General features: G+C 25.9%; 1 protein-coding gene across 2 annotated transcripts in view; it reads left to right on the top strand.

Moving 5' to 3' along the window:
- Positions 1 to 2,446: 2,446 nt before the first annotated feature.
- Positions 2,447 to 12,267, top strand: part of CalpC (calpain C) — a 30,541-nt gene continuing 20,720 nt past the window's right edge. The window contains exons 1-2 of one of the 2 annotated variants that reach the window (XM_015326574.2): positions 2,447 to 2,601; positions 2,791 to 2,943. In XM_015326574.2, the coding sequence (XP_015182060.1) occupies positions 2,935 to 2,943 (9 nt within the window). In that variant the 5' untranslated portion in view covers positions 2,447 to 2,601; positions 2,791 to 2,934. Of the gene's footprint in view, positions 2,944 to 12,267 lie in introns of both variants that reach the window. The other variant, XM_089174444.1, reaches the window with a different exon arrangement.

The raw sequence follows: 12,267 nt of genomic DNA, 5'->3' as shown, positions 1-12,267 counted from the left end.
GACCCCAAAAATACCACGTAGACCACAAACTACAAAAGTTATTCTTCGTTCGTTTTTTTCTTGTTAAATTCATCTCGTTTTTATCTTTTATGCATGAATAGATACTTTATATTTCATGTATCTACAATAACACAAATCATATTGATGAAAGTTATACCGGGTGTATCGAAAAACGTTAACAAAATATTTTACAATCTTAAAATTTATACAGTAGTAGGTTATAAAGTTATTTTACTGTCGTGTAGGTTTTACAGTTTTTTTTATCGATGAGTAAATTAATGTTTAGTTGTTAATTAAATTAATTATTAGGTAATGTTATTAACAAATGTTGTCAATTACGTAGATTTTGGATTCTTTGATAGCATTGTACACATTCATTCATAATATTTTACCTTTCTTTGATAGAATTCTACCGTAATCCCGTAAAGTACCTACTAACGCCATCTAGTGATCATAGCTTTAACTAAAATAAATTTCTTACCAACACTTGTTAGCTCTGACACCATCTAAAGACAATAATAAGTCTGTTCTGTTTGACTAGTACCAAGTTTCGTCGCCAGGTGCATTTCAATTGATACGACCAAGACGCCATCAGTGAGAATTATACGAACTACCAGCTACGAGTCGGCCCTTGTTTTCATTCGTCTATCATCCAGCACAGCAACTACATGTATGGTAAGGCAGTGTCAAGTTTAATCAAGCAGGGTTGCCACATGTAAATTTTTTACATGGTTGATAAATTAGGGAATAAAATATCAATTTCTACCTTATCAGCAACTGTCGATAAAAAAATTCATTTTAGTCAACACAGAGACTAACAGTGGGCAATAGTTGGTACTTTAAAAAATTATATTATTAATTAGTATGTTTTTTATAATTTTAATTTGTGAATAATATTTTAGCATGTTCTATAACTTGTTCTTTAAAAAATCAGCCAATGGATTTCAGATCGATGTCCCACGAATAAACTTTTTAAACAAATTAAATTATAAAAATACTTTTATCCATAAAAAAACATTGCTACGAATATAAAATGATTTAAAAATAATTTCACCATCATTTCTAACCTATACAAATATTATAACACCCCCTTTAAACCCCATCATTCATTTACACTTCGACAAATTATAAAATTTCCCTAGAATTTGGCATTGATATTAAAGAAATGAAAACGTCTACAGTAATTAATCAAAATGACAAATGTTTGCATCTATTGTTTCCTGAATCACGTGTTATTTTTTTTCACATATTATTTAACAGTCATTCTTCTTCCGATCAACACTAAACCTTGGCCTTGCATGTTCACCACGTTAATAATCACCAGTTATGATTATAAATTCTTACTAGGTACAAAGTTCCTCATCATTTTCCGATTACGAAATACCAATGACTCAATTTAAAAAATAACTTGCATACAAATAATATCATCAAAGATTATCAATCAGTATTTGAATCATTTAAAATCACATTAAAAAAAAAAATAAGAAACAAAACTATGTAAAATGACTTACGTAGTAACTAATCAAAAGAAAAACTATATAAAATGACTTACGTAGTAACTAATCAAAAAAAAACTATATAAAATGATTTACGTAGTAACTAATCAAAATATATGTTCCCATAATTATAAAAATGGTCTAATTATAAGTCAAAATTGAAGAAAAAAAGATTATATCAGTTATTTCACACTGCACATTATTTTAAACTAAATAAATTCAATGTAAATTTGACCAACATTGTCAAAAATGAATTTAATTAGAGGTAATATTTATTATTTCAATGTTACATAAAATTGATTTAGAATATTTAAATATAAATTATTTAAAATATCTCAAAACACGATTTAAACCACTTTTATAATTATGGAAACATATAAATAAACAAAACTAATAATTCAATTACACAGGGTGATTTAAAACGAGTAGGTGGGTGTCCCTTTAACACGATAGAAAAATCATGTGCATGTGAATGCAAGTAATAGTGAACACTAGCCTAACTATTATGATTGGAGTAAGCAAGCAAGCAAGCAAGCAAGCAAGCAAGCAAGCAAGCAAGCAAGTAAGCAAGTCAGCAAGCAAGGTGTTTATAAAGTTGGAGAGGGGATGAGAAAAAGAGAGAGGATTCAAACTGCAGTAGCATGGAAGAGAGGCAAACAGAGTAGGAAAGTTGTGGCTCGAGTTTTACAACGATGATAAGAGAAAGAAGGAAAAGAAGAGAAGTCTTCTTGATGGTAGTGGTAGTGTTAGTGTTGGTAAAGGATTGGAAAGAGTAGTAGTAGTATCAGAACGTAAAGAAGGTGATGTTGGTGATGGTGGTGGTGGTAGTGTTGGTAAAGGATTTGAAAGAGTAGTCGTAGTAGAAGGTAAAAGAGGTGATGGTGGTGGTGGTGGTGGTGATGGATGTGGTGGTGGTAGGTTCTGATCAGCTTTGGATCAGCTAGTCCACGTCTTCTTAGTCTACTCGCACTCCTTCATCGGTGAGTGCGTAAACGTGCGTCTTCTTCAACAATTTTAATCCCCCATTCGATTTATTTATTTTTTTTTTTATATATATAACATTTGTTTTATCGTTAAAGAACATTTATTATGAATTTCAATTACGGTGAGTGAGATTCTCATTTGACATTTTTGTGATTATTTCATTTCTTTTTTTTTTTATAAATCATTTGAAATATTTGTTTGTTTTCTATACCTTTCGGTCTCTTATTTTTATCCACACCTACCTCTTGCTACACATCTTTGTTTTGTTCTTTATCTTTTCATTGTTATTTTCTTTTTCTGTTCTATATAGTTTAAAAAAAAAAACAGTGATACAGTGAAAAAAAGGAATCGTTTAGAAGTTTTAACGAGTAATTTGGAAGATAAAGGTCCTCCCCTATTGGAGGACTAGGGGTGGTGACATATAATTGTTGAAGAAACAAAATCGTGGCTACGGATGGTTAACGTAAGTGTTTTATTTATATCATATTATTTATATTATCATTGAAATAATATGAATAGAATTTAATTTAATTTAATTATAATGACAATTAATTTTTATTTTTATTTAATTATTATACAAACAGATGAATTTAAATTTGTCATTTTTATCAACTAATCCTTTAAATAAAAAATTCAAACTTGAATTTATATTTCATAAAATATTTTATAAAATATCAAAATTCATCGATTGAATTTGTTTTATCATTGATAACATTGAATTCTATTTTTTTTTCAATGAAATTAAAAATGTTGATTAAACGTTTGCATTTTTTTTTGTTATTTCATTCGTAACTTTTTCCTTATGAATTAAAACACACGTATGAAATCTTACAATGAAAGTTTTTTTTTATTCAAAGTCAAAAGTTTGGGGTAGGGGGTGGGGATGGGGGCTTGGGGTAAGAGGGAATTATTATCAAAGTATCTCAAAACGTGTTCGATTTCATTTGTATTTTACTTTCACGATTAATTCACGTAATTGATTTTCACACTGTGTTTAAATTCATTCGAGTTCAAAAATGCTTTTCGTTTCACACCAGGTTAGATTTGGAACGTGAACGGAGACTTTCACGGAAAGAAAATCATTCTGTTGGTTGCATAGCAAACGATACACTGACACACCTTACTAGAGAAATTCCATAATAAATGAAATGAATTTAAGTCAAGTTTTGAGATGTATTTTGCATCTGATAAACAAATCAAATTTCAGTCTTCCTCATCAACCCTTATCAATAATCAATAAAAAAAAACATTTGCATTGATTAAAAATTAAATAATTTAATTAAAAATAAATAAAAAAATAAAATTTAACTTAAAATTCAATCGAGTCAAGTTTTATGAATCTTATCATCAATCAAAATAATTTATTGAATTTATTGATTAGAATTAGTTTTCATATTCGAAATAGTAATCGTCAATACTAAGATCATGATTTTGATTTATTTGAAATTTTTATAGCAAAATTGATATTTCGATCATAAAATATTTTACGAACATGTTAACCTTTTTAAACGTCAAGTTTAAAAGACAATACATATTTAATTTCATAATATATGATCTCGGAGAAATCATTTTTACTTTCGATTAAAGCGCCCACATAACCTTACATATATATATATATATATATATTACTATAAGAATTTTATAACGTTGATGCAAGATCAATTTTTTACGTCACTGAATTGCATGATCCAAATTGATAGGAAAAAAAAAAAAGAATTGTACAAGTATGTGTAAGATGTCCCATTTTGAAAAATTTAATTACATGCACACTAATATTTAAATAATTAATTTATATTATTTTACGTAATAAATATTTATAAAATCAAATTAACATTTAGCAATCATGAATAAGAAATATATTTAATTTTAATATTAAAAAATAATAAAAAAAATATATATAAACATTTTGTATAAAAAAATCATAGAACCAAAATTTGTATACTTGTCTCAAAGTTATTCCAAAAAAAAAAAAAAAAAAAAAACAGAAAAGAAAAAAAAACAAATCTTTAATTAAGAAAAATGAGTAATAAAATTAATAATTAATAAGGTAAGAAATTATAATCAGTTCTGTACTAAAGATGGTACCAAAGTTTTTACAAGTTTCTCGATATGGTTAGAGGAACATCAAAGTCGTACAACGCGTTTCTACTTCACGTAAGGTTCTTCTTCATATCTTCCACCACCTTCACGAAACCGGGTCTTCTTCTTCTCTCTGCGACCTCGAAACACACAAATTACAAAGTCACGAACAACGATGAACAACGTTTATATACGAACCCAATAAGAGAGGCCCAAGTTTTCTTCCTCTTTCTCTTCTTCTTCTTCTTATTATTCTTCATACCTCAACAAATTGAGACATTAAACCACGTGAATTTTCATAACAAACATATCATTTTTTTTTAATCATTTATTACGTATAACTAAGATAACATTTAATTACATGTTTTCATCAAACGAGATTGAAAGTTGAGAACAATTGAAATCATAAAATAATCCAATGTTTATTATTATTATTAATTGGTATTAGAAACTCGAAAGTTCATTGCCACAAATGAGTTTGACCAATCCGTTCCCAATCCAAATAATATTGTCCTCCCATTTACCCAATGGTTTTTTCCCGTTGGTATACCGATCAGTATTTTGTGCACCATTCGATCCACCCCCATGCATGCCACGTGACCTGCCCATCTTAATCGGCACAATTTTACGACGTTAATGATGTCCGGTTTTGTTGTACAGTCGGTGTACTTTAACTATGGGGTTTTCTCCATTCGTCCGATTCCTCATCGCGTTTTGCACCCAAAGATTTTACGAACAACTTTATTTTCGAAAACTTCGTTAATTAATTGGCCCGTCCAATAGAGCGAAAAGCTTTAAGTGTAGCCGCCTAGTGGCGAGAAACATGAACTACAGCGTTGGCGGGAACGTGTTAAACATATTTTCTTATTTTATTTATATTTTATTTATTTAAATGTATTTTAAATCACACAATGACGTCACTAGCTATTGTCCAATAGTTTCTAACATAAAACAATCGTAGTAACACAGGAATATTTCGAATTGAGCATGTTGGAAGATTCTAACCTACAATTCGCTAAGTTTTGCTACCATAAAAGACTACCAGTAAGATGATTGTCATTTGCATTGCCTAAATTGATTCTTTTCTTAAGTTCTTTGTTCATTAATGAAATGATTATGACTAGTAATTGTAAATTACAAGAAAAAAGCAAGCATATTTTTGTAATCATTTCCGTGTTCTCGTTTAAATTCTTACTCGTCGAACTAGGAAAACATATATATTTGTCTATTTGTTTTGAATTTTTTTTGACAAGTAATAGGAGTATAGATATCGTTAAAGATGCCTTCACACGATAATGAAGCAACTTGTAAGCCATAGCTCGTGTTCCTACTAATACCTTCTAAGAATACCGGAAATTTGTGCAAGCGTTTTAAACGTTATCGTTCGAATTGATCGAGACGTGTGTGTTTGAGTATATATATATATATATGTGTGTGTGTGTGTGTGTGTGTGTGTGTGTGTGTGTGTGTGTGTGTGGTGACTATTATCGTCTCTTTTCATTCGATATTACTTATTTCTCATCTTCTTCTTATTCTTCTTATTCTTATTCTATAGGTTTTCTTTTTGTACACGTGCAAAAACGTGATTTGTTATTTTTTTTTTTTTAAGATTTGCTACGTAGATTTGCTCGGGACGTCGATAAAACACGAAAGGAAAAGAAAAAGGAAGATATTTTAAGTGGCCTTCGTACGAGAGTACCCTTCAACCCTGTAAATATCTTGATGGACGGGGCCTTTAAACTATGGACCGTTCATCAATATATTCAAAAAGAAAAATACGAAAAAAAAAAAATAAGAAAACTAAGAAAAGGAAGATGTACATGGCCTGGGATTATATTTCATTTCTTATTCTTCTTATTCTCATACGATGAACTTATGATAGTTGAATAATGATTTTTAAATAATTATTTAATTTTTCTAAATATAAATTGATGATTAAATTAGAAGATTATGAGAAATTTATTTTTCATAGAAATATAATGATAATTATTTTAATTAAATAAAAGTAATAATAAAAATAGTTTTAAATCACACATTTCTCAATGAATATTATTAAATTTATATTATTATATAATTATATTATATTATTATATATTATTATAATATATAATAATAGTATTAATATATTATTTTTATATTAGTATAATATAACAAGTTCGCATGGCTCAGTGAGGCAAATCACCATCCAGTAGTAATGTCCATCCAGTAATCTCGTATGTTCCCGAGTTCAAATCCCGGGGGGAAAAAAACATTATACTATCATATTAGTAAGAAATTCGGCAACGACTATTAATATATTTTTATTACATGTAATAAATATATATAATACAATAATATTATATTATTATAATAATATATAATATTATTATAATAATAATATATTATTATTATTATAATATTGTAATTATAATAATAATATTAATTTTAAATAATAAAATAATATTCTTATTATTATAATATATAATAATATAATATTATTATTATTATAATACATAATAATATTATTAGTATATTATATATATAATAAATATATATAATATATTTATATATATTATAATAGTATATATAAAATTAATTATTAAAAATAAATTATTTAATATATTAATATATTATATAATATAATATTATTATTCTATTATATAAATTAATATTATTATTATTGTATTATATAAATTAAAATTTTATTATATTATATTTTATAAATATTATTTATATAATATTATTTTTAATATTATTTATAATATTAAAATATTATTAATTAATTTAATAAGAAAAAATAATTTCAATCAATAAAAATACTTTAATCAAAATATTATAACATTTTGACTTTTGTTTTCGTTTGAATATAGGAAACAATTTAACAATTTAAAACATCTATTAACAAATAAAAAAAATATATATATATATATATTATACTCAAGAAGCGTGTAAAAATGTTTACAGTAGATAAATCTTATAAAATATGTATTTAATACAATATAGAAATAAATAATTTATTTCTTTCTTTTTTTCTTCATGCAATTCAATGGAAAAAAAAAAAAAGAACTTTTCCATGGAAGTTAATTGAATAATAAATGATTTTCTAAAAGGGAATTTTTTTTCTTCTTCTTTCTTTGCTTTATTATAATAATATTTCTCGCATGAAGTTAATCGTGGTGTATTAATTGCAAAGAGATTTTTGATTTCATAACTAGACCCAAATGGTAAAAGGTGTTACAATACGGTTCTTCGATCTGAACGGGACCGGAACAACGTCGGATAACCGTGAAGTCGGTTAAATGTAGAATTTAATTATAAAAGTAGGTGTATATAACGCGACACGCGTAAAAGTTTTATTCAAACCTTTTTTTTTCTATTATTTTTTTTTTATTATTAATTTCCTATCCAGTTTTCTTTTAATATTCAGGTATATTACACATATCATTTGAAATGTTGCACAAACGGATATGCGTTTCCCTTTTAGAATAAAAATTATAGTTTTTTTTTTATTCAATAATTTTTAATATTTAGGAATAAATTCGATCAATAATTTTATCTTAAGTATATATATATATATATTAATATTTTATTTTATTATTATTTTGTTTCATTGATGTTTTGTTTTATTGGTATTTTATTTTATTAATATTTTGTTTCGTTGGTATTTTATTTTATTGGTATTTTATTTTATTAATATTTTATTTTTTTGATATTTTGTTTCATTGATATTTGGTTTCCTTGGTATTTTATTTTATTAATATTTTATTTTATTAATATTATATTTTATTAGTATTTTATTTTATTAATATCTTATTTTATTAGTATTTTAATTTATTAATATTTTATTTTATTAATATGTAATTTTATTAAAATAGTTTATTTTATTAATATTTTGTTTGATTGGTATTTTATTTTATTAGTATTTTATTTTATTAATTTGTTATTTCTTTGATATGTTGTTTCATTGATATTTTGTTTCCTTGGTATTATATTTTATTAATATGTTATTTTATTAATGTCTTATTCTATTAGTATTTTTATTTATTAATATTTTATGTTATTAATATTTTATTTCATTTAAATTTTATATTAATAATATATCATTTCATTGCTATTTCATTTCACTAATAATTTATTGTATCAATATTTTATTTTATTTAAAAAATTCTTTTATTATTTAATATGATTTTTATACTAATCCTTTTTTTTCTTGTAAAAGACTGTTATACGAACGATATGGTTTTTACGTTCTCGTTTACAAATCGCATTTGTCTTTTACGACGAGAGAAAAGAAAAAAGAAAAAATACATAAATGAAAAAGAAAAAAAAAGAAACAGACAGAGAGAAAACGATGGTGTGTCTCGTGCACCTAAAGTCACGTTCGCAACACACCGGAGAAAGTGTCTCTAACGAGTGGAACGAATTCGGTTCGACGATTTATTCATAATCTAAATTATAGTGATTTTCCTCGTACACTCCCACCATTCCTAGATTCTGAACTAGAATTTATATATATATATATATATATATATTTTTTTTTATAAATAAAACAGGAAATATATATTTATATTAAAAATCAATTTCACTTCAATTAATTTTCTCAGTCACATAAACAAAAAAAAAACAAAAAAGAAATTAAATAATTAAAATATACAATAATATATAAACTGTATAATTATATATTTAAATTAATTATTTCACTAATTAATATAATTGTTTAATTATAAATTATACGACAGAGTAATAAATGTTTTAAAATATACCATAATATTGATTAAAAGTCTGTGTATGTGTGTAACATGTACGAGATTAAATATATTTAATACTAGGGGTGTGCCCCGCCACGCGTTGCTGTGGTTCACAATCAGTCCGATACACACGTCTTTAAGTCAACGAATTACCTTATACCGCCATCTGTTAGAATCTTATCGAACTAACAGAGATAATCATGACTCTTTATTAATAAACAAATAATTGCGATTATAAATTGAGATATAAACTATCCTATCTTTCAAGTTAGATGAAGCTACACACAATGTGCTAAATTTGATTAAAATCGGTTCAGCAGTTTAGGAGTCCATTGCGGACAAACAACGTGACACGAAATTTATATATATTAAGATTATTATATAATTATAATATATAATTATATGTATTATTATTATATTTATTTTATTATTTATTATTATATAATTATATATATATCATTAATTAATATAACTATATTAGTGTTTATAAATTACATGTCAAAGATTAGAAAACAAATTGATAAATCTTCTAAAAAAATATATAATATCGATAAAAATATGTATATAATATAAATATACTAAATTAAATTAATATAAATATTAATTACATTTCATTAAGTGTTAATTTATAAATTACAATGTCAAAGTTCATGATAAAGTGATAAATCTTTTAAAATATACCTACACTTAATATCGATTAACATATATGTATGTATAATACACGTACATAAGAAGATATAAGTAACTAACTGAAGAAATATCGTATGAGTTTACACGCGATGATCATTACTGACACGCGTCTACTAACCATCTTCGAATAAGTAACAACTCTAAAGTGGTAAATCTCAAAGTATCCTTTTGAATCATCACTCGATTGCACTAGGATAATGTGAGACCTAATGCACCAGCAAAGGGCTCTTTTTCAACAAGTTTAAACTATGTTCTAGCCTAGTCGTTAGTTATACCGTTACTTAACTTGTTAAACGTTTCTCTCTTACTCTCTAACTCTCTTACTCTCTTACTCTTTCTCTCTCTCTCTATCTATCTATCTTATTCTCTTTATTTCTTTATTATTTCTATCTTGAAGTCTGTTAATTAGTAATCCTTGAGATTCAAGCGCGAGAAAAGCTATTTGTTTGCTGTGATTATTAACGATTTCATTTTCTACCAACTTAGAAGATGAAAGATATATACATACATAGAGAATTACATGATAGAGGATCTTCATAATGATTGATCATCATCATCATCATTATATTTTCTCGTCTACTACCTCACTTTAAACGTCTAACTCAATTTATTGTTGTTGTTGTTGTTGTTGTTGTTGTATAATTAAATGGGTTAAATAGATTACTAGTTACTAATGGTAAATTTTCATTTTAAACGTCACACCTGTTACATTTTCTTTTTTATCCTGTTAAAGGATACAATGAGGGGTTGAAGGAGATACATTAGAGATGAGAACTTTGATTTAAAGATATAATCTTCTTGAAAAATATATCTAAGTTTATGGATATTAAATAAAAGGGGTAAAAAATAGAGCATGAAATGTGCAAGTAAAGAGAGTTAATTAATATTATTAAGGTCAGAGTTCATTGGTTCATGATAATAAGTATTATACTACAGTATATGGAGAGTAGAGGTAAGGAGAATCATCTGTATATATAAAACGTGTCCGTCGAAATGCATTAAATTAGGGTGGCGCCACATTAGCATCAGGGTACATTTTAAAGGAAGCGCCAAATATTATTAGAGTAGGATTGAGAAATAAACAAAGAAGACAAATTTCACAACAACAAATTTTACCCATAACTGTTTTGTTATTCACATAATTGTTCATAAAATTAAATGATAACAAATCAATAAACGTACTATTCACAGTTCACAGAAATAAAATCACTCTAGCTACACGTTTTCTCATAATAATTCTTTAAGTTTATATTTTCTACTAAGCAAGTAGTTGAAATTTTCAATAATTAACTACTTTAGTCGCCAATAATATTAAATTGTTTGACTCGGCATACTTCAATTCGTTTACAATTGCTACATTCATACCGTACCCTTTGTCTACACCAGCGACATTCTGGAAGGTTTGTGAACTGTTATTTATAACATACGCTGGACACTTTTTCAAATTTTCTCCCATATGAGATGATACTCCCAACCTCTACCCTCCATGCTATAGTATTAGGTCTTTCAAACAAACATTAGTTCAATTTTTCGTCACTAGGGGTAAGGCCCCATTTCCTAAAATGGAATATATTGAGTTGTTCGAAAAATCATTTCGTTTTTTCTTTGAAAATGAAGACAATTTTTGCTTCCTAACCTAAAATCTAGGCCTTTTAAGTAGACATAAGCAGTTGAATTTGATAAATTTAACCACACACCGATCTCACGTGTTGTTATTTGCTGATTTGCATCAACTAATGCTTTTATTGTGTCAGGAAAAAACGAAATTACTTTCTAAACAACCCAATACAAATTGCTACCATGTTGACAAGAGTTCAAAAGTCATTAAATTAATTAATTGTTATAATTATGAATAATTTATTATTTTAAATATTTTATTTTCAAAATGAACAGAATATTATTATCTTTAAAAATAAGATAATATAATTTAAAATAAAAATTATAAAACGTTTCAAATAGTAGATTTGTTTTTGAAATAATATTTTTACTTAAGCTCAAGGAATTCAATTAAAAAACAAAAAAACAAAAGTCTATAGATGTAATATACCATAAAAGTAAGTTTCACCAATAACTATTTCGTTGTTGAACGGATGTGTATAATTGTAGGGCGATGACTAATCGAATACTTTCTATACTCTGCATGGAATAGTTTTATGCTTGCCACATACACACACACACACATATGTATATATGAATAAATATATTCATGCAGCGAGCAATAGCCTCGAGACTTTTGTTCGAAAGTAAAAAACAAACAGACAGACACAAATATTCTAAAAAATTTGAAGAAA

The sequence above is a fragment of the Polistes dominula genome, unplaced genomic scaffold, assembly GCF_049000335.1.
Source record: "Polistes dominula isolate Pdom_NZ unplaced genomic scaffold, Pdom_raw_medaka contig_83, whole genome shotgun sequence".
Lineage (NCBI taxonomy): Eukaryota > Metazoa > Arthropoda > Insecta > Hymenoptera > Vespidae > Polistes > Polistes dominula.
This window is presented reverse-complemented; position numbering and strand designations above follow the sequence as displayed.